Source organism: Alexandromys fortis, unplaced genomic scaffold (assembly GCF_014885135.2).
Source record: "Alexandromys fortis isolate MF-2015 unplaced genomic scaffold, M_Fortis_MF-2015_v1.1 scaffold_63, whole genome shotgun sequence".
NCBI lineage: Eukaryota > Metazoa > Chordata > Mammalia > Rodentia > Cricetidae > Alexandromys > Alexandromys fortis.
Window position 1 is genome coordinate 5892884 of NW_026067953.1, and position 24101 is coordinate 5916984.

Genomic DNA, 24101 nt, shown 5'->3' on the forward strand with positions numbered 1-24101 from the left:
ACACATATGAACACACGCGCATACCACGGGGACACATCTAGACACAAAAGACTTCAGGAAGACAAAGGTGCGACCCCTGGTGATGAGGACTGGCTTAGCTCCGACCTAAGAATGTGCCCATTTTCCCAGCATGCTCCGAGCTGTCCTAGGTAACATGTCCTCTGGGTCCCTCGGAAAGGCACCCACGTGACTTCTAAGAGCTAGGCCAGATTGTCTTCCCCTGCCTTCCTCTCCAGTGGTGCTGAGGCTGAACCTGGGGCCTGTGCTGTGGAGCCCCACGTCCCACTCAGAGCTTCATATTCTTGACTGAACCTTATTGTTTAATAACAAAATTAAATAAAGACCAGCAAATTCTATGATCGAGTGGCAAGAATATCAGCTTCTTTAAAAAGAAAAGCCCTGGACATTTTCCAAGTTGCAATTTTTAAGAAGTCAATTTAGAGAAAACAGAAGCCCAGTAACTACTCCTGAATTCCATTCTCCAGGTATGTTGAAGGAGAGGACACTACTCAACCGGGCTCAATAAAGATTAACCAGCGCCAAAGTGAGAGGTGACAACAGGCTCTCCTCTCCAGGCAGGGGCTACACACAGCTGCATCTGTCCTGCTCATAAATTCAGACACAGGGCTTTGGCAAAACAAGAGTGTCAAAAAATGTTTTCTTACCAAAAACTTCAAATACATCCTCCACAGAAGGGGGCACTGGCTGCCCTTGTCGCTCCGAATTGCATTTTCAAACAAGTTCCTGATCCGATGCGTAAGGCCGGTCTCTGGGATGGTGGCGTGGACCTCTCTACCACCTACTCTGCAAGGAAAGAATTCAGGTCATTCTAAGACAAATTCTATTCCCAACACCACAGCAGGAAGACAGACCAGCAACGACAAAGGTCAGCACCACCTACCCATCAGTCTCTCAGGGAAGCACTGTGCCCAGGTGTGACTGGAGCACAGGCACTGGCCAGAGCTGTTCCTGTACTATGCTGAGCCTGCCCAGGAATCGTACACAAACCCACCTGTAATCAGAATGCAAAGTCCTCCTTGGGGACAGAAAAAGGTCTTTCAATTTAAAGTAGACAAGACTCAGAGGGAGTGAAGAAACTATCAACGGAATAAACAAAACCCAAGCAAAATGAGGTATCTTTAAGAGCAATCCTAACGTGTATGCCCAACGTGAAGCAGCAGCACATATTCCAGAAACACGACTCCTGGTCTACATGTTTCCAGGACGACCTTTAGCTATGTCAAAGACGGCATGTGGAGCATGGTACCACTCAATTAATGCAGCCACAAGCTCAGAGCACGGGACCTGAGAGGACCATGAGGTCAGTTCTTCCACAATTCTCATTTGACAGAAGCGGAAACTGTCCAAGAGATGAAGTGCTTACCCAAAGTCACCCAGGTGACGAGTCTAAACTCTAGAGTTCATGGCTGACAGCACAGTGCTCTCATTACATCTCAGTACACCAGAAACAAGGGTCAGGTCCAGGCCTGGTGCAGGAACGGTTACCAGTGGTTCCTTCCTAAGTGCCTCTCTCACTTTTCAGTCTGTTAGCGGAAACATCTAGAGCAGCGCGCAGGTGTGCAGGGCCTGTGCCCTGTCCGCGTCTGCAGGCCTGAGACCTGACAAGGGGCTGGGAACAGAAACCATCCCTAAAGGCCTGTGAGGCCCAGCAGAGACTGCACAATTACCTCTGAACAGAGTCTACCAGTCTTTTCCTCGTCTTCTCAGCTTCGATTGCAAACAGCCACGGCTCCAAATGTCTGGCAGACCTGGTGACCACGTCCAAGAATCTCCTGGTCTTGTTAGCACTGTGGGACTTATTCTGAATCTGTATATATGCCCTCCAGAGAACCTGGTTGCCTGGATATAGCTTTAGAGCCTCTGAGAGTGTCTCTCGAAGTGGAGCCAGAGGGTACACACTACTGTTCATGTGGAATCGCAGCAGACTGGTATGCATCAGGGTAACGGCCTCGAGAACACTGCTCAAACTCTGGGACCTGGCACTGTCCTCCGGGCCAGGGACTTCCGGGAGAACAGAGCCCTTCAGCTTGGCAAACACCTGTCCATATATCTGCACAGCAGCATCAATCCCGACAGTCAAATACTGGAAAAGCATAAAGCATTTGACCAAGCTCCCCAGGCAGTCCAGGGACTCTGCAGGAGCTGGATCTGAGGCACAAGTCTGTCCCAGACAGTCCTGCAAAGCGCGTTCATAAGCTTTTCGGGCTTTCAGAACCTGAGTGGCCATGACCTGCCCAGCGTAGGGCCCGTAGGGACTGCTTTCGGTCAGCCGGGTTAACACGTGGACAGCTCGGCCTGTGGCCACTCCTGGGGAGTCGGGCGACAGTTCCATCTCCAGCTCGGCATAAAGTAGACTGAGTTCACAGAGTTCACGGTCCTTCAGCTCACTGCTGCCTGCCATGCTGAGTGCTGTATCAAACACTTTTCTGGCATCCTCTATGTTGCCAAGCAACCACTCCAGGTGTGCATACTGTTTCCAGAGGCAAAAGTTGTTGCGGTTTTCTGGCTCTTTAAGGAGATTCTTGGCTAGTTTTTTGCAGTTCTTTCCCTGAGACTTTAATCGCTTCTTTTTAGTGTGCAGACACCAAATGACCTATAGCAAAAGAAAAGAACAACACTGGGTCCCCCAAGCACTTCCTTTGCCGTCAGGCTGAGGAGGCACTGCCAAAGCAGCAGTCCCACACTTCCTGTCCAATCTGGCTAACACCAGCTCCCTGAACTAGAAAGGAAATTGGGGTTTACCATGGCCACAGGTGCCAGCATGCACACAACCTGGTTTTCACTTGAATTCCCAACAGACAGGCCCAACCCACTCCAAATATTTATCTCCAAGAGGTAGGCCACATTGCTCTTTTGTCCAAGGCAAGAGCTCACCGAGGGCTGAAAACGATGAAATATACTGGGACCCCACATCTCTCTTCCATGTTTTTCATGATTCAATCATCCAGTGAATGGAACTTTTCAAAGACACAATTTTCATACAACCTGGTGTATGTTAGCTGCAGATAGTTTTAGGACTTATATATTAAAACATGAAGTGGGGGTGGGGGTTTCATGAAGAGATAGGGGGACTCTGTAGATGTGATCTAAATACATTGTATACATGTATGGAATTACCAAAGCATATGTATTTTTTTTAAAATGAATTGAGAACATATTATCTGTGAGAAGGCAGTATTAATACTGGCCAGCAGAGGGAAGAGCAGAGTCTGGGACCTCACCTTGCATGGCTGACAGCTATAGAGCACAAGAGTAAGCAGCTTATTTTCCTGCCCTGAGCCCCTGATCCTCTAACCCTGCTTAGGCCGACGCTGGTTCTTAGCACTAAGTGCCTGGATAATCGCCGACAACAGACCAAGCACTGGACTGTCTCCTGCCTGCCTGCCTTCACATGTGTGGTGACAATGACGCCGGGGGGGGGGGGGGGAAAGCATCTGCAGTGATCTCCTGAGACACTGACATGAAATGAGGGAGGAGGCAGCTGCAGTTACCTTGGCAACCTCATACCGCAACCAGGAGAGGCAGAGCTGAGACTTCTGCTTGCCTGAGAACAAAGGCAGCACAAGGTGGAAGACATTGCGGATAAAATCCTCGCCCTCGCGGCTGTGACCTTTGGTCCAGCGAGGACAGCCCAACTGCTCCATGTAGCCAACACAGCTAATGCCCGAAAATGAAGGGTTGAAGTAAGTCAAGGGCTTTTCATCATAAAGTTCACTATCAAAAACGCTGCTCTCGTCCATGGCCAGGTAAAGGCAGGAGGCTGGAGGAAGAAAACCGGAAGGCACGCCCAAGAACTGCAGAAAGGCCTCAATGAGTTGGAAATGAAGATCTGGGCTGGAAAGTCTGATCAGAGATTGCCCAATGTCATCAAACAGCACCTGCAAGCAAGACAAGACACAGCCAATGAGACTCAAGAGCTGTCACAGGCTTCATGGCTCTTTACAGACAGTACTAACCCAACATGAGCAGCTAAGTTTTCTGCAAAACACAAAAATCAAGAGGCCTCCCCAGGCAACGTGAGCGGCTGGACAACAGCAAGCCGCAGCCTGAAGGTGCCATGAGAATTTGCGCACACCCAGGGAGTGCTGGGAAGGAGGGAAAGACCAATAGGCTAAAGTCAACAGCTTCCAAAGCAACCTGCTGGACTCACAGAAAACCTAGGCCCACGTTCACTTCAGAAGCAAAGAACTTGGCAGCTGCGCTGGCAGACAACCATTACAGAGACCTTTGAGTTTAGGGTGGGAGACTCACTCTTTGTTGTTTCTTTCTAGAAATCTGCTTCAGAAAAGAACACTGCTCAGAGACAGATGCACAGGTACAGGTGAGGAGGGGCAGCAGAAGCAAAGGACTGTAAAGAGCAATTAGCAGCCTAATTGCACGTGACTTCATATATTACTTAACCCACAGCCAAGGACACTACCCTGCCCACGGTTCTTTCACAAGGACTGGCTTCTCTGCCACTCGGTAGAGGAAACTAGGTCCAAGCACAATAAAAGTGGATGGCCAGGATTCAACAAGCTGAACCACCAACTGACCAGAAAGCTTTTCCTCCTTGGGCTTTTTTAGAGAAGATGCAAAATGACAGGAAGTTGCTCAGACAGTCTGCTCCAGAAATCCGCTCGACTGTGAATTCTCTGAAATCCTCAAACACCAAACAATGATCCTCCTCCCTTTAAACATCCCAGAGGTTCAACCAACAAAGGGGCTTGGGGGCTCCCAGGCTCTCTGCTCCCCGCACCAGGCCTGCTGAGGTTTCAGCAGAGGCTGCTCATCTTCTGATCCACCCCTACTCTGAGCCTGGCCTCAAACGCTGTCAGCACCGAGGCCTGCAGGCTCCAGCATCTGACACTTCAGCATCCACTAGCTCTCACTGCCTGAGCACCGCCACAGGACAGCCTGTAGGCTCGGGTGACAAGCAGCAAGTGGGCAAGAGCAACCCACCCCCTCAAGAGAGGGTCACGAGAGCCTCATCCACTGAGAAAGTCTCATTCTATACACATACATCGTATCACAGGCCAAACAATGAGTTGGTATCTTGTGAAGACTGGATCAATTCCAGGCATCAAAACAGTGAGAGACCCTGCCTCAAAAGAAATAGTAGAGAATAAGAAGCCAGGGTACTTGATGCCCTCTTCTGGCTACCAGGCATAACTGGAGAGAGACAGAGACAGAGAGAGACAGAGAGAGAGAGAGAAAGAGAGAGAGAGCGCTTTCTGCTGTAGTGAAGGGTACATGCCTGTCTCTCGGGGTCCTCACAGTCTTCTTCTGTTTGCTTCTTGGTCTTATCTGGACGCCAGGGCCGCCAGTGCCTCTGGTCTCGAGAACGTTCAACAGCAAGCCAGATCTGCCACCTGGGCAGAGTCTTATCTTTTATCTCCTGGTCATCCTCTTCTGGCTCCTCCTCATCCTCATCTAGATAAGGAAACATCTGTTTCACTGGAGCAGAAAGTACAGCCAACATCACCCCCGTCGGTCTTCTGTGCCAGCTACACTGGGCATGTGGCACACAGACAGAACAACCATGCTGCCTCCCTGGCTCAAGGACTCTCGTGAAGCAGGGAGGGTCCCAGGAAAAACAAGTAGATAAAGGACGGACGGTGATGTGTTTAATGCGTTTGGGGGGGGGGGGGCAAGAATGGAGAATGAAGTTCTAGAATATCACTGCCCAAAAGAACTTGCTGAGATGACAAAAACATGATCTGTCCTAATGTTGCCACCACCTACATGTGACTCACTGGATTCATAATTTCATTTCATTTTAATTCACTTTAAGAATAGCTAGCTAGAGGTAATTAGTTTAAACAAATGAAAATTTATAACTGTACTGGTTAACCAATCTGATTCTTAGCCAGTGGCCTTATACCTTTAATTATGACTTATAACTGCAGGTTGATTTGAAACTGTTTGTTAATTTAGGGTATCCGACAATGCATTTCACTTTGTTTCCTAAGTCTGCACATGTGGTATTAAATATGGGCTTAGGAAAACCGAGTGGTCACATCCAGCAAGAGTTTGGCTGCATCTTATAAAGCTCCCAGGCTCCCACCACAGCTGCAGAAAGGTGAGAATTGAGGTTCACACGCATGCACACAAAGGCAAGCAACAAGGCCTCGGCATCTGTGCTCAGGGCAGTCCTACTCATCACAGCCAACACAAGAGCCTTGACTTCTCAGAGAAGGGTACACAGACTGTGGCTGACCTACACCACAACGCATGCTCGGAAAGAAATGAACAGCAAAAACAAGTGACGCTGTGGGATGGAGAAACTGGACCTGGCAGGAGGGACACAAAATGGTGACAGCAACTGTAGAACACTCAGAGGCCCCGAATGCTGCACGCTGAGATGGGAGTCCACGGGCTCTGGTTAAGTCTGCTGACATTCTACAGGGAAAGTCATGAAGGGGAACCTAACCCCAGAAGAAAGGTATGCCCCTAACTTCCTGGAAGCACTCACCTGGATTGACAAGCACCCAGCCACCACGCTCCTGCTGGTGCATCCACGCCCGCCAGCCTCGGGCGCCCTTCTCCCCAACACGGGGCTCTCCGCTGTCCCAGAAGGGTTCAAAGAATTCCACCTGTTTAAGTTTAAATACAGAAGTTAGGCCAACCACAAGCAAAACTCTCAAGTCATCAGGCCAAATAAGCCCTGGTGGTTTGCTATCTGGGGAGCGTAGGATCCCTAAAACATCGTACGACTGATGTTTACAGTCAATTCATGATACACACACCACAACAGAAAAAGTAATTATTTTGGCAGGCAGCCTCCAAGACCCCATTACTCCACCCCTGGTATATGTGACTTCTAAGATCAGGTTGTGAACAGCTGATCAAGGTCTGGTGACAAGGGTCTGCAGCTGAGTAGGAAAGCGTTTCCCAGTTCTGGCCCCTGCTGGTGCAGTCTAACCACTGGCAGCTCCTATCATCCTGAACCCTAACCTCTAGCTCAGCACACAGCAGGAACTCAGTCTATGCCTTAGGCACGGGTGTGTGGAGGGAGGTACCTGTGGGACAAGGCCATCTGCACTTGAAGGCCGGGCCCTACTGTCTTCTGGACTGTGGGATCTGCAGTATGCACAGCAACTTACAGGCAGGCAATCACCCCAACAGAGGAATGGAGCCCTGAGCGGGACGGGTCCTGCTAGTGATCTTGTTATCGACCAGCAACAGGACTTCACGGCAGCAAAACCTACTCTAATGGAAACTTTCTGAAGGAACCTTTGGAGGGCAAGCGAGTTTCTGGGAGCACATCATAGGCTGAGAGTCGCAGGGCAGGGTGAGTGTGCTGACACCGCCATGGACAGCCAATGAGTGCCCGTCACCCTCAGGAAATGGGCTGCAAAGACTACAGATCGGCTTTTGAGACTGTGATATTAAAAACAAACAAAAACCAATGTCTACCAATTGTAAAGGTCTGGGTTCAATTCCTATTACTGCCACAAACAAATAAATAAATCACACACTCAAACAAAGGCTGATTCTTTAAGAGTATGCTATGTGTGTATAACGAGCTGGTTTATTCCACCGAAACAGACCAGTGTTACAGCCTCTACCTGTTTCATCTTAGGCTGCTACAGTCATGGTGATGTCATCTCCTGGGAGACAGCAGATGTGCAACACTGCTGAATAGGTAGCCTCCCTGAGCTGCATGCAGATGCTTAGGGAACTGTGCTGCTGGGATCTAACATCTGCAACACAGCAGGGGCCCTTGAAACACTGCTAGTGTGGGCAGTGTTGTTCCACCAGAAACTGCTCTCATCACAGAGGGGTGAGGACAGGAGGATTCAGATCCTCACCACAGCACCCCAGAGCCACTTCTGAAGCACAGCATGGAATTAAAACATTGCAGCACATTAACTTGCTTCATATGAAGGCTAGTTAAATAGCTAGTTAAATAGCTAGTTAAATAGCAGTTGCACCAGTATTAACAGGTGGAATTCTTTAAACCTGATTTTGTTTGTCTAAATGTAGCATCATGATAAAAATGGTCTTCCCTGGCAGTTCACATGAGACCTGAGTTTTCAAAACTTCTTCCGAAGGCCTACCATGAATCCAGATGTTCTCTCCCTCTGCCCCCAGACCCCTTCCCGAAGCAGAAAATGGAGTTTTCTTCAGTGGACAGACAGAAGTGGTTGTTTTTCACAGCGGCATAGCTCTTAGGCTGTGTTACATTACCACCTGGAGTGAACTCTGAAAACGTCTCCTGTCACCTCAAAGACGAAGCCCTTCATGATGAGGACTGCTGACAGAATGCCCAGTCTGACCTCATCTACCGTACAAGAGAAGACTTGAGGCAAGGAAGAGGCAGCAACACAACCCAGACCAGACAGAGAAAATGACACGTGGCTCCACATGGCTGAGAACCGTGGACACAGGGCTGCATTTAAACAGGCTGCTGGGGAAGGAGGCCACCCTCTCTGTGACCTTGTATCTGGGAGGAAGGGGCCCAGGATCTACCCAGCATGACCCAGTGCTGTCACTGCGTCATGGAGGGATTCTCCTTGGTCACTGGAGTACTTCTGGGAGGCAGTGTGTGCTGTACCTGCACTTTGGTAGGCAGCTCTTTTACACTGTCAGGCTTGAAGAAGGTGAAGTCGACCATGGCCTGGAACAAAGAGACGACCTTCTCCGAGTGGCCGGCCTGCCGCAGGAAGTGGCACTGCTGAAGAAATAGTGCTGCAAGCGAAGGCACAAAGGGGACAGGTCTTTGTTGACGGCAGCGAGAAAACAGAATTTTCCAAAACGCAACTGAACACCTGCAAGCCGCTGCCGTATCTTCAGGGTCCTGACTTAAAAGAACGAACAGGCTGGAGGGACGGCTCTTCCAGAGGACCTGAACTTAGTGCCTAGCACCCACGTCAGATGGCTTCCACAACCACCTATAAAGCACTTCCAATGGCTCTACCACCCATGCTGCTTTCCTCGGGTACCTGTGCACATGTGCACACACACACAAAAAGAAATCTGAAAATTCTAATTTTTTTCTTTTTGGTTTTTGACAGGGTTTCTCTGTGTAGCCCTTACTGTCCTCGAACTCACTCCATTGACCACACTGGCCCCAAACTCAAGAGATCCTCCTGCCCTTGCCTCCATAGTGCTGACTACAGGTATACACCACTATGCCCAGCTTAAATTTTTTTAATAAACAAATAAAATAGTAACAGTACTGTAATCAAAGTGTAGTTTTTCTATTTTTTGTACAAAACTACACAAAACACAAATTTTAACAATACAGCCATATATATATCCTAAAATAAGCTAAAAATGTAGGCCTGAATGTTAGCTATCCAATACTCAAATTGACTATTACAAGAGAAACGGGGATGGCATCCATTTCTGTGAGAAGGCAAGGAGCTGAACTCAGTCCATCACTAGATGGCATTATTCACCATTCATTCACCATCTCTTCAGCCAAGAATGAACAGACCACAACTCCACATTTGAAACGTTCAGCTCATATTAATGGTGGTGTAATTCCATTCACTAAGTAGCACTACGCTATAGAAGCATATCATGAACAATATCAAATGAGACACTTTCATGTCATTTATTTAGTCTTGGTGTTATGGATTAGACCTAGGGGATCACATATGCATGGAACTGTACCTTCTAGCCCCAAATACAAGATTCTCTGTCAGTGTGGGGAACGACTATTATTTCTAGAGCAACGCATCTGTGTCTCTAAATGTCAATGATAATTAATTCTTACTAACAGGGGTTTCAAAGAAATAAGCGCTTGTCATATGCAGGTACATCATGCATTATCTCACTCCGTGTTCACAATGGTCTTGTAAAGCAAATGTTATTCTGCTATTCCCAATAAGGAACAAGCTCGAACAGGTTCAGAAATGTGCACATTGTCCCAGATCAGAATCTGCACAATGTCACAATAAAGGGTAAATCCAGAACCCAAGCTGAAGAGTGACATTCTCCACCTACTGCATAATATGCTGCCTGCTGTACCTCACGGCTGCCAAGACCCTTAAGGGACACACCAAAAACATTAACATTTAATCCCAGTCACTTACTTGTATGTAGTAAAGATTCATATCCCTCCCTGCCAGACGCCCTGTAACTGGGGTCTCAACGGATATGACCACTGGCAGCCAAAGCAACTAAGACTGGAATAGTTTACTTGGTGATAAAATAGAAAAGGTGTCCAGTCCATCTTTTTCTAACTCTGCTAGCTCTAACATCTACCCGCCTACCCTGTGAGCCGAGCAGGCTCTAGCATCCTACCTACCCACCTGTCATAGCCAGAGTGGTAATGCTTGCTTGAAATAAAAAAAAAAAAATCTGCTCTGATAATTTAGACCTTTCTAAAATAAGCATTAAGCCAAACAAAAACGAAATCCTCCCACACAACCACTTCTGTTTATCTCCTTACCAAACATGGCCTCCTCTGTGCCCGGCAGTACCGGGTGGGACAAGATGCTGCCATCCTTAACAGCAGACAAGGTACTCAAGCACTTGCCGTACAGACTGTGGAGTTTGGACACAGAGAAGGTGCCAAACTGACTCTGGCAAAAGGAGAGGTAGCGCTGCCACAGGTCCGTGTTGTTGGGGTGCAGAAAGAGGAGCTTCTGCCACTCCTTGGCCAACGCACTGGGCTCCCAGAACTCCGCACACAGCTGCAGCTTGGCGAGCTTCAGGTCCACACTGCTTGGGTTGCTCTCAATGGCCCGCTCTAGCACAGCCAGCTTCTTCTCCAGGAGGAGCTTCAGGGACTTCCTGTGCTTCTCCTGCTCTCCGTCCTCAAGGGCATACAGGCCAGGGCTCCTCATGACCTCATCCTAAACAACAACGACAACGGCTTACTAATGCAAACTACACGCATGTGCTCCTCAGTTCGACCGTGCTCAGGCTGCAGCACTCTCAGGGAGTTCCTGCTTTTACACTGGGCTACCAGTGAGATTCCGTTGATAAACCACTTACTTATGACAAGTCCTTTTAGTAAACACACAGTTCCTGGGTGCCTGTGACACCTGCTGTATTCTACCTTTATATCTCCAGAGCTGTCTGCCCTTGTCATTCTGGGCTTTGAGACATTATTACTATATGTGCATGTGTGTAGGCACATGTGCCTGTGTATACTTGTTGACTGGAAGAGGATGTCAGCTGTCCTCCTTTATCACACTCTGCCTTATTCCTGACGCAGGATCTCTCCAGCAAGCCTCTTTTTTCTGTAGACAGACAGATGGGGACACACACACACAACCTTAGAGATGAGTAACAGGTATACACAGATGTCTTGCTTGTTACATGGGTACTGGATCTGAATTCTGGTCCTCATAACTATGCAGCAAGAGCTCTTAGCCACTGAGCTCTCTTTAGCCTCCATGTCGTTCTCAACATGGTTTTATACATCAATAACTAGCACAGGGCATGAACAGGACAGAACCAATATCACCAATAAAACAGCCATAATCTACTAACTACTCAAAAACGAAACAAATGACAAGATACAGCTGTGCATACTAGGACATGGGTCACAGCCTCTAAGTCAGGAACTCCGAGCAGACCTGTCTTCCTGGTCTGTGCCCTCACTTGTGTGCTCTGCACTCCAGGGCTGCCTTGTCCTCAGCCTTTCTCCCCAAACTGCACTCCTGGGCTGAGATCCCAATCAGTGAGAGTGCTCATCTATGTGGCCCTGGGTGCCATCCCAGCAGCAACCCTACAGCCACTCACCCCTACGCTCATCCCCAGCCCCTCCAACCACACTCCACACCCCAAGCCCCACTAAAAAAAGAAACATTCTGGGGGCTGGAGAGATGGCTCAGAGGTTAAGAGCACTGATTGTTCTTCCAGAGGTCCTGAGTTCAATTCCCAGCAACCCCAAGGTGACTCACAACCATCTGTAATGAAATCTGGGGCCCTCTTCTGGCCTCGAGGCAGACATACAGTCAGAACACTGTAAACAAAATAAATAAATAAATCCTTAAAAATAAATAAGTCGATAAACATAAAGCAATAAAGAGACATGGTGAAAACAAGGCTGGGAAGGAAGGAAGGAAGGAAGGAAGGAAGGAAGGAAGGAAGGAAGGAAGGAAGGAAGGAAGGAAGGAAGGAAGGAAGGAAGGAAGGAAGGAAGGGAGGGAGGGAAGGAAGATTTTAATCTATTCAGTTTACTCCACTCCCAGATAACACAGCATCCCTACCCTACGCTGCATGTATTCCTCAGAGGATTGGGCTTCTTCACTGAACTCTGAGCAAGCTCAGGTCAAAGGCTACAACTAACAAGAAGCCAGGCCCAAGTTTTTTCAGAGCAGTTCAAAAAGTACTACAGGACAGGACCAAGTGTATTGGTGCATACCTATAATCCCAACTACTTTGGTGGCAGAGGCAGGAGTATGGCTAGTTCAAGGCCAGCCTGGGCAACTTAGACCTTGGCTCAAAATAAAGTAAAAAAGAGCTTGGGAGGTCAATGGTAGAATGCTTGCATATGCAAGATCCTGGGTTCAATCCCCAGTACCACCAGATGGATGCATGCATGCATGCATGGGTGAATGGATGCTACAGAGCAAATGGATCAGCTCCAAACCAGAATCACCATTTCAAAGGAAGAGAACCAGGACAGTGGCACTTACCTGGAAAGCTACAAAGGCCATCCACAGCTGAGTATCCCGAGGATTCTCCCGCACTTTTCTGTTGAACTCCTCCACTCTGGCCTTAAGAACAGCGCTCTCCCTGTCCCGCTGTGAGTCTGGCTGCTTTGGTTCTTGCTCTAGTGGACCCTGTCCTTGTAACCACTGTGTAGTTGACTGATCATAAATCCCCAGAGGATTCAGCCATGTTGCAACAGGAGCAGCCACATCAGCAGAGTCCTTCACTGGGATAAATGGGACTGGCTCAGAGGAGGGAGGCTCGGTGTTAGCACACACAGCAATCCCCTCAGTGCGCATTAATCCCACACTCTTCTTGGTAAAATAGCGCTCCAGGTGCTTGTGTGCATGCTTCTTAACTGCAGAAGTCCCTTCCCAAGATATACACTGTTTCTTAGGATTAATGCCCAGGCAGGAGTCTCCTTTCCTCTTGTACCTGATTAGAGAAAGAAAACAAGCTGTTGAGAAAAGATGTGTGGCCTGTTCCCTGTGTGCAGCTGAACATCCTGAGACCTAATTCTTATGCATTCACCTTGAATAGACAAGAGCCCCAAGAGATTGGCCGTCAGCCTTACTCTGCCTGGCTTGAGTTCTCCTTGTTCTTCAACCTGCTGGTGACACCTCTAAGGATTTAAGACTAAGCCTTCTAGATCTATATGTTTCTCTGAAGCTGGGGTCTGTCACATACATTATATCACTTGCTTATCACAGCCTTATGCCCATTCTTAAATGAGCGTCCTGAAACCAGGAACCCGGAGCACCTGTCTGTCAGGTCAATTGTTCCCCTCCCCGGTGCTATGCTATACCCTGCTTCAGGCTTCAGAGGGCAGCCTACAGTTTAAGATTCTTTCTTTTTAAGTGAGCCAAAGGAAATAGCATTTGGTTCTTTTCTACTATGAAGGAAAAGAGGTTGCTGGGCTCTAAAGTGTTTTTACAGAACACGCAGAGACTCACAAAACCTGTGTACAACTGTCAGCAAATGACCCAACTAAAAACAGCGCAAGAGCGTGAACTGACATCTCACACAAGGAGACATAGAGGCAAAATATGCATGAAACATTCAGTATCAGTAGCCCTCCTGGAAATGACCAAATAAACCAGGCTGGGGCACAGCACACACCCCAGGTGACTGAACCTTTCACGATGGACAGCATCAAATGCTGTGAGCACAGCTCTCACCTGTTGCTGGTGGGAAAGGTATGGCAGTACCTTAAAAAACTAAACACACAGCTGGAGAGATGGCTCAGCGGTTAAGAGCACTGCCTGCTGTTCCAGAAGTCCTGAGTTCAATTCCCAGCAACCACAACCCTCTATACTAAGATATGGCACCCTCTTCTGGCCTGTAGGCATATATGCAGACAGAACACTGTATAGATAATATATAATAAATAAATAAATCTTTTAAAAAAACTAAATACACACACCCTGTGACCTGGCAAATCTATTCCAAGGTATTTGCCCAAAAGAAAATAAACCACATGTCTACACAAAGACTTGTACTCAAAGATTCTCAGCAGCTAAAAATGGAAAGAACCCAGGTGGTCATCAACAGAAGAACTCATAACAAGTAGCAGTAACATCATAAAATAGAATAATATATGAGACAAGCTTCTGACAAATGCCACATGCTAGATTTCAGAAACACCATGCTGAGTGAAAAAAGCCAGGCACAGGAGCATACATGCTGTGTAATCCCACTTACAACATTCTAGGCAGACAAGACCAACAGAAGATGAGATGACAGCAGCAAACACTGCTCCCCCACCCGTGGGGTGTGAGCTACCTGGAGGAGCACGAAGAGCTGTGTGGGTGTCAGAGATCACGGTTACACAGGTGTAGGTATTCAGCAATATGCAAGACTAAAGATTAATCGCACGTAAATTTAGACCAAAGAAAAGCCCTAAAAAGCTCTGAAGTCTAGTTACTAATATGCATACTTAGGAGACAGTGTGCTGTGCTGTCTGTGGCTCATTTTGAAATGTGTCCAAACCTTAGATGGGTTGATGGACAGGCGGGTCAGGAGGCAAGCATGAGCGGGTGTCAGAGGCAGAATGTTGGAGGTGTATACTAGTATAGAATCCTTCCTACTTTTGCCATGTATGTGAAATTCTGCAAAATAAAATGCCACGTAGAAAGAAAAGGATAGGGGAGAGATGCCACCACCTTATCAACTCCAAGACGCCCAGACAAGCCTGGGCTTTTCTGCCTCTTTGCTTTCTCCACTGCCAACAGCTGCCTTTTCTGTGTGCCTTGTCCCTCCATCCCTGCTCTAGTGATGGGAATTCCAATTCAGGGAAATATTTTCTCAAACACAGTTCTCCTAAATCTTGCCAAGGTCTGAACACCATGATAGCAAATCTTGAGTATTAAAGTAATTAGACTGAAAAACCCAGTGTTATCCAAAAGAAAAGGTTTGTAGGATGGCGGAATTACCATGGAATTCCATGCAGAGCGACTTGATCAGCAGAGCTAGAAGCTCATGGCCAAAGGCAGCCATGACGAGATCCTGAAAGAACAGACTCTTCAGCTCCAAAGGACAAACTGGGGGGTAGGAGGACTGAACATAGCTCAGCGGTTTAGAGCACTGGCTACTCTTCCAGAGGACCTGAGTTTGATTCCCAGCACCCACATGGTATAGCTCACAATCATCTGTAGTTCAAGTCCCAGAGGATCTGACACCTTCTTCTAGCCTCCATGGGCACTGCACACACATGGTGCACAGATACACATGAACACAAAACACCCTTACACATAGAATAAAACTAAAAATGAATAACAAAGTAATAGAGACGTGAAGGAAAATAAAGTCCCACTGTTTACAGATACCTACTTCTGGATATGGCTGTATGTACACATCCTTTTAAAAGCTATCATATAGCTCTGAACCTTCCCCACTGCTTTTATACACTTCAACACAATTACTCTTCAAGAATATTTTTTTTTCCTTTTCTTTCATGGGTGCTGGAAATTGAATCTGGGACCTCTGGAAAAGCAGCCAGCACTCTTAACCACTAAGCCATCTCTCCAGTCCCTTCAAGACTGCAACTTTTAATTACGTTTATTTATGTAAGTGTTGTATGTATGAGTGTTCTGTGTGCAAGCACATCTGTACACCAGAAGAGGGCATCATATTCCATTACAAATGGTTGTGAGCCACCATATGGTTGCAGGAGGGGGATTGAACACAGGACCTAACCACTGAGCCATCTCTCCAGTTTCTAATTACATTGCAGGGAGGTGCGTGCCACAGTGACCCATGGAGGTCAGTGGACAACTTGTGGGAAGTGGGTCTCTCCTTCCAACATGTGGGTCCTGAACCTCTAACTCAGGTTGTCAGACTTGGTGGCAAGGACCTTTACCTGCTGAGTCATCTACCAGACTCAAGAATATAGTTTTTATTGCCTTCAAACTGTATGGGTGAAGCATAATTTAACACTTCCATACTGCTCAACATTAGAGTACATCTCATTCATCACTTGTCCAAGAATCTTGAGTTGAGTAGAACTTAGTATGTAATTAAGGCAACGTTACCCCAATGAAGGTATGTTTCCTATAAGATCCTTATCAAATCACCTACTGGCTCCCCTTGACCCCAGAAGCTGAAACCCACACAAACTTAAGAATTTCAATGAATGTCATGAATTCAAATGAATCCAGTGCAAATAAATAAACTAGATAGGTGGGGAAGGAGCAGGAAGAAGAGTCAACAAGCACAGCCCTATGTATTAGAGTGAAGGACACTGGCAGGGCGGCTCCTCAAGATGAGTGAGACTCGAGTACACAGGAGATACAGTCACACACTGGAGGCTGAAATCTACCCATTCAAAACAGACATCAAACAAACGAAAAGAAAACTGAACACCAAGGTCTCAGAGTTTAAATCCCAGGGTCAATACCTTGGGTCTTTAAGACCTGGGAACTGGGAGCAGGGGTGGCACCTTTGTTCTTTATGTACCAAGACCTACAAAGTCCCAACTGTCTACAGGGAGTCAGTAAACACTCAGATTTTGTTTCACTGTTGCTGTTCTTTGGGAGCAGCAGTCCCCTCAGACTGACAATCATGCCTTAGCCTCACAAGTAGCTGGGATTAAAGGAATGCACCACCCTGCATATTTTTTTCAAATATGTTTGACAGATTACAAGAAAGAGTTCTAACCATTACTGAAGCAAAATGCCACCCCCTACTTTTATGACTCTCTGCTGGTGTCTGCTAGAAATAATGTGACAAAGGCATTACCATCAAATGTCATTTGTTAAATGGCATATGTGTGGGCCTGAATAAATAAATAAAAATGATCTTGCCACTTTCTCATATGGCACATAGATCAGACCAAAGAGTTCCTGGATACCCTACCAAAGTTAATTATTATAAGGTATTTTTAGATTTATTCCTGAACAAACATTTATTGAACACCCACTCGGCCAGGCACTATGCTATGTGCCAGGGATAAAATTAACCCAAAATGACCTTCCAGCTAAAGCATTCATTTTAAAATACAGAAGGGACGTGTGCCTTTACAGCTCGACAATGGGTAAAACACAAGAATCTGTGAGAGTAAGACAGAAGTACTGAGAGAGCCAAAGGAGAAAGATGTTACTTCTAATAGAAAAAAGAGGAGGAGGAGGAAGAGAGAGAGAGAGACCGAGACCTACCAAGCAGACCAAGGACACAATACTTACCTTGCTATATCCCCTCGGTAAAGAGATTTATACTCCCAGTTGGCAGGATCTGGTTTCCTATCTGTCATGAAGACTTCTGCCAGAGTCTGAATGTCTTCCAGCCAAATGGACCGGTGTCCAGCAGCAGCAGCACCAACAGCATCACTTCCCTGACTATCAGACAAAGAAGGGAGAGGAGATTTAAAACTATACGCAGGCTAAAGCTGCCAGACCCTCATGACATCAAAAGCACCCAGGTACACATATAACCACACCGGCAATGAGCAGAAGAAGAAAAGAGAGAAGAAGCTTTCTCTATGGGAAGGGCTCAAAAATGAGGCCACACCTACAACCACAAAATGATACTTGATCAAGAAGAGAAGCCATCTCAGTAACACCCTGAAGGATACAGGCATTCCTTTGAAAGATTTCATTTCAGCCAGATCTGGCAGCACAGGCCTATACAGTCCGAGCTACTCATAAGTCTGAGGAAAGAGGATCGTAAACTCTAGGCCTGCTGGGCAACTTAGTAAAATGCTGTGTTAAAACAAAAACAAACAAAAAAAAAAATACAAAAAGAGAAAGAAGTCCAGCTTACTGGTCCTAGCAGGAAGTCCTGGGAAATAAACAAGTAAACGTATACAAATATTTAAATGCCTATAACTATTGTCTTAGATACTTTCCTATTGTTGTGAAGACACCATGACCAGGGCAACTTATAAAAGAAAGAGTCTGTTGGGGCTTAGAGTTTCCGAAGGCTAGAGTCCATGCCTATCATGGCAGGGAACATGGCATTGGGGCAGTAGCTGAGACTTCACATCTTGAGATAACAACCATGAGGCAGAGAAAGAAAACTAACTGTTCATGATGGGGTTTCTGAAACTTAAAGCCCTCCCCCAGTGACACAAGTCAAACCTTCTAATCCTTCCCAAACAATTTCACCACCTGGGAACAAAGTAAATACAAGCCTATGGAGACCATTCTCATTCAAACCATGACAACTGCAAATGCATTTCCTAAACAAGGCTTAGGGAAAAATTATTCCTGCTCTAAGACACTTTAGAGCACTAGGCAAAGGACACAACCACCTGGCCAAAGGTGACAAGACTTTACATTAAAGTGCACTGCCCTTACCTCACCTAACTTATTTTAAAAGTCTTCAAACATTTTATTACAAGTGAATGCTTTTTTAAAATGCCAAGTGGTGGTTTTAATAGGAATGGCCCCCACTGACTTGTGTGTTTGAAGGCTTGGCCATAGGGAGTGACGCTATTAGGAGGTGTGGCCTTGTGGAAGAAAGTGTGCCGCTGTGGGGGTGGACTTTGCGGTCCCATATATGCTCCAGCCACAACACCCAGTTCACCTCCTGTTGCCCGCAGATCAAGATGTAAACTCTTAGCTCCTTCTCCAGCACCATGTCTGCCTGCATGCCGCCATGTCCCACCATGATGATAATGAACTAAACCTCTCAAACTATAAGCCAGTCCCAATTAAATGTCTTCTTTATAAGAGCTGCTGTGGGCATGATGTCTCTTCACAGCAATAGAGACCCTAACTAAGACATGCCATGACTTGCTGCATCTCCAGCATCGCTCTGGCACGGTCTCAGATTCTTCATCTAAGCATTGTGTACATCCGGGCCTCCTACAGAAAGAGCAGAACAGCGAGAGCTCCCAGTAAAGATAAGACCCTGATTGTCTCTTGAACTGACACAAATGAATGCAGTACCTCTGAGGAGTGAAAAGCAGAAAGGAAGGTTTTCTGGCCTCTAACATCCTTTTTCCTCTGCAGAAATAAATTCATAAGGCGACAAGTTTTTTTTTTCTTTTTTTGGTTTTTCGAGACAGGGTTTCACTGTAGCTTTTGGAGCCTATCCTGGAACTAGCTCTTGTAGCCCAGTCTGGCCTCGAACTCAGAGATCCACCTGCCTCTCCTCTGCCTCCCGAGTGCTGCGATTAAAGGCGTGCAAAACCACCTTTTGTAGCTCTACCCAGGCACAGTTACAGATTCTGGAGACTCCTAGGTCCTTCAAGGCAGGCAATATAAGGGAATAGTAATTTAGGGACATAAGATAACTACTCACTAAATAACTGTTGAATGGCAAGCCTTGGGTTAAAACACATAGTGAAGGAAATTACAACTGCCTGCTGTGGGGTTTCTCTACCAAACCCTAAGGGGCAACAGAAGGAGGGCAAGCCTGTTGGAAACAAGCAAATACATATACAAAAGAAGGAACATTAACCACAGAGGACACACAAAGGGCGGGAGCAGCGCCCCTGGGGAGGAAGTGAGCACTCGTCTCTCCCTAGGGGGGACTGGAGCTGGAAGATGGATGAGGGGTGTGGTTTCCGCTGTGCACAAGACACTGCCTCCACTTCGTGCTAAAGAGCTCACCCCAGGAAACAAAGGTCAATTAGTGGTTGTCACCTCTGGGGAATTTGTCCCTTGATCCCCTGAAGTAGAGTCCCACATGGTGTGCCACCCTCCATGAACCCACTCTCCTGACATCATGGAAAGTCACTCACAACTCACTAATATCTGAGTCCTTACTGTATGGAAACAAACACTTCTCCCGACTCAGCTTTCCCAGAATCAAAATAAAAGTTGGTAAGAATACAAAAGCCTAAGATTAGAACAATCTTTTATCTTAATAAAATTATTCAATAAAATGACCTAAAGGAAATGTACCAGGGAAATGGGTAGATAGCCCAGTGAGTAAAATGCTTGCTGCAAACACATGAAACCCAATTGTAGGTTCCCAGCACCCACAAAAAAACACTGGTCACAGCTGCACATTCCTCTAACCCCAGTGCACAGACAGGAGAGCCCCTGAAGCTCACTGGTCAGACAGTCCAGCTGGTCTGTGCGAGACCTCTCTCTAAGGATAACAAGGACAGCGATCAAACAGGAAACCCAGCATGCACCTCTGGCCTTCTCACACAAGAACAACAGCCATGTTATTAGGATCTGAAGCTGGCTGTGGTGTGCACGCCTGTGAGATTCGGCTTAGCAGATGGGAGCAAGAGTTCAAGCCAGCCTGGGCTACATGAGACCAAGTCTCAAAAATTACCAACTACAACAACAAGCGTGCTGTAAAGACTTTCTTGGACATGGTCCATCAAAGGCTGAAATTAACCACCTTCAAGTTTTCATGGTAGCCGCATGGTCTTAAGAAATCTGTTAAAATCGCTTTTCCTCAGCTCTAGAAAAGAGAGAGAAATGAAAGTTTCTGGAAGCTACAACACAGTAGCTCAATCTAAAGACATTAAACTGTAAAGACTGTTAAAGTAATAGGGCTGGACAGTGCTCAAGGGTTCAGAGCACTGGCTGGTCTTGCAGATACCTGGGTTTGGTTCCCAGCACCCACATGGCAGCTCACAACCATCTGTAACTCCAGTTCCAAGGGATGTAACACCCTCTTCTGACCTCCACAGGTATCAGGCACACATACAGAATACAGAAGTGCAGGCAAAACACTCCTACCCATAAAATTAAAAAGAAGCCTGGCTCTCTAACATCAGCAGGGCTCCCAAGTACACAACAAAAGTAAAAAATCCCCAAAGAGATGCAAAAATCTCAATGGCATTACATTCTTAATGTGTGCCATTGAGGAAAAAAACTATCATTTCTCTCTTATAAAACACACAAGAAGGGGCTGGAGAGATGGCCCAGTGGTTGAGAGCATTGGTTGCTCTTCCAGAGGACCCAGGTTCAATTCCCAGCACCCACATGGCAGTTCAACTTGTCTGTAACTCCAGTTCCAGGAGATCTGATGCCAAGATGCCAATGCACATAAAATAAAGTTAAAATAATGTTAAATAAATGTTTTAAAAACACACACACACACAAGAAGAAAAGATTAAATAAGTAATAAATCGGGGAGTGTGATAGTTCACACTGACTGTCAAGTCAGACAACTGTACGGAATCAGCTAGATGATCTGGGTAGCCTCTAGGAATACCTGGCAGCCATTTCCTTGGCCAGATTGACTGAGGTGGGAAGATTCGCCCGAAAACTGAACTGCACTGTTTCCTGGCCTGAGCCCTGCACCGAAGGAAAGGGAGCAAGAGAGCCGAGCAGTAGCAGGCATCTACCTCTTCCTTCTGGTGCAACCTGACCTCAGCTCCTGTTGCCGTGACCTCCCTGCCACCATGGGCTACACTCTAGACTGTGAGCAGGAATAAACTGTTCCTCCTTTAGTTGCTTGGCTAGGGTATTTTATCTAAACAGGCCAGCACCTGATCCAGGTGCCTTCACATACCACCTAATATCCATCTCGATGGAGTGGGATGTTCACCTAAGCAGAGGGAAAGCGATGTTGAGCACCCACACTGTTCCAGGTAGGACTTGAACACCTTGCTCAAGGTAGAAAGCAGAGAAGGGAATGGAAAGAAATCAAGGCCGTACAGAAGGGAATACTGTGGTCATCAACAGAGCTTCCAGAGAAACATGAACTACGAAAAGGAAAGGACAAAAGTCGTAATTTAAATACTGGGTTAACTTTAACCAAAAAGGAAGTAGTACATGTGTGTACACAGGAATAACTGAACACACCCAGGCGAGGGACGCAGAACTTCTCTGCCCCTCTCTAAGTGTGGAACCTACCACTCCACGGGCAGTACACAAATGCATGGCACATGTGCCACGTCCCAGAATCAAGCCAGGTTTGGTAACACCTGCCAATAATCCCACCACTTGAGAGAAACAGTCGGATCAGGAGTTCAAGGCTGGGCTCTGTTCCACAGTAGGCCTCTCTTTTGATCAACTAACCGATTAAAGAATCATTCAAATGTCTAACTGTGGCAATATCAAGAAAGAACTATCGCAATTAAAACACCACTGTATCTGAAAGCAGCGCCCACCTGGGTTTCTCAGATTCCTTCTGCCTGTCCTTGATGCTTCTGGAAGACCTGTCCTTCCCAGAATCTGTGTCTGACTCAGACCCACCGCTGCTCGACTGCTCGTGTGTCCTCTTGGTTTTCTTGCGGTGCTGATGTTTCCTCTTTTTCCTTTTCTCTCTCTTCTTGTTTCTGCTAAGCCGGGCGGCTGCTCTGCCGGTGTCACTCTCACCGGAGAGTGCTGACCTCAGAGGGCTCCTGTTGGGAAAATCAACTTTGGGACGACTTTCAAGAGAGAAGTAGGAGGAAATCACACATAAGTAAAGAATGTACAAAAAAAGCACAAGTGCTGACACACGCTCGCCACTAGCTCGTACACTACACAATACCTTCCTGGGTTAAACTCGCCTTAGAGACTTTAGGACAGAACCCAAAGTCAAAACAGGTGAGGACACCATCCTAAGGCTCTATACCTGTGCTTTCCTATTGTACACGGCTTTCATGGAGAAAGTGACCTACCAGTCCCTCTAGCAAACTGTCTGGCAGCATTACTAGGGACTGTTACTATCCCAGCGGACATCCTAAAGGAAAAAAGGTTTAACTGAGGTCCTTCTTTGTAAAGGTGACAACAGCTCTTCTTCCTCAGAACTGTACCAATTACAAACTCCATCCTGGTCATCACCCATCATTCCAGGGGCTTCCTGTGTATGTGGAGTATGAATGATGTCTTCACCATGCTAATGAGGCCATCTAGTCTGTAACTGTGAACGTCCACTTCTCAGTTCAATGATACACAAAGTCTTCCTTCACAGCCAGGGAAGATGTGTGTCATCTAGATCCCAAATGAGCTTAGGAGACTTTAGCCTCTGTTACCTTATATCAGCTATTTTTATCTAAATGTTGAAAATGAAACTAAAGAAATACCCAAATTAACAATATTCTTAAGGTCACTAATGAGGTCAATCAAGTTACTGGAGAGTCACAATGATGCCATTTCCCTCATGGCCTAATTATAGGCACTAACTGTGTCATGTACTTTTGTCACGGCTATACAAAGGTGGGGGTGGGACACAGAACTCACAGGAGTTAAGTGAGGGAAGATGGTCACGGGTCCCCTGGACATTGAGCAAAAGGACGAACTCTTATCAGTTCTTTCATCTCAGGGTTTTCTCGGGAGCATCACTGGGGCTATGAACAGTTCACAAGGCTAAATCCACCTGTCAAACAAGTACCTTGTCAGTGGTGACCCTTCAGCAGCAAGGGCTGTGACCTCTTCAGTTCGTTGGCTCAGAGACGTTAGATTCCCAACACAAAAGCTTGGGTTGCTCAGCCAGTCTAATTCTGCACATGCAAAAGAGAGAAAAGATGAATGACATTAGTGCCATGGGCCTTCTAGACCAGGAAACCACCCATCCTATCACTGCATCCATAATTACAGCCATTATCAATCAGCCAGAATCTTGGGCAGTCCACAGAACAGAGTGGAATCCATAAAACTTTTATTTCACAGGGCACGCTTTAACACATTCTAAAAATATTTAAGATTGAAATGCTCTTGCAATATTGGGCTGTGGCTTAAACAAAAACCACACACCCAACGTGGCCTAAAAGATAGCAAGAGCTCATGCACTCTACCCGCCGTCTAATGGGTCTGAACGTGTCAACGCAGCTGGTCTCGGAAAGTCGGTGCTCGCTTTCCACCACGAGTCCCAGGAATCGAACCTGCTGCACCATCTCTCCAGCCCTCAAATTCCATTTGGAAACTCCTAAAAGTTAGAAAGCCAGCCATCCATGGCAGCACATGCCTGGAACCCAGCACGTGGGAGGCAGAAACAAGGGCCATGAGCTCAAGTCCATCCTGAGCTACAGCATGCAGCCCCGCTCTGCAACACGGCAAGATCCTGTTTCCAAAACAGGAAAAGTCCACACGCTTACCAGCAGGAGAGAGAAGGTACCACTCAAGAAAGACTCCATGTTCTACACT

The 24101-nt window shown here is 46.7% G+C and overlaps 1 protein-coding gene across 2 annotated transcripts in view; it reads right to left on the reverse strand.

The window, feature by feature from the left end:
- Nrde2 (NRDE-2, necessary for RNA interference, domain containing) overlaps window positions 1-24101 on the reverse strand; it is a 33926-nt gene that overhangs the window by 4674 nt on the left and 5151 nt on the right. The window contains exons 2-12 of one of the 2 annotated variants that reach the window (XM_050151504.1): window positions 23350-23458; window positions 22142-22375; window positions 17301-17453; window positions 12606-13056; window positions 10406-10811; window positions 8561-8694; window positions 6476-6596; window positions 5258-5433; window positions 3513-3899; window positions 1689-2614; window positions 666-804 (exon numbers count right to left, since the gene is read on the reverse strand). In XM_050151504.1, coding sequence (XP_050007461.1) covers window positions 666-804; window positions 1689-2614; window positions 3513-3899; window positions 5258-5433; window positions 6476-6596; window positions 8561-8694; window positions 10406-10811; window positions 12606-13056; window positions 17301-17453; window positions 22142-22375; window positions 23350-23458 — 3236 coding nt within the window. Of the gene's footprint in view, window positions 1-665; window positions 805-1688; window positions 2615-3512; window positions 3900-5257; window positions 5434-6475; window positions 6597-8560; window positions 8695-10405; window positions 10812-12605; window positions 13057-17300; window positions 17454-22141; window positions 22376-23349; window positions 23459-24101 lie in introns of those variants that run through there. The other variant, XM_050151505.1, reaches the window with a different exon arrangement.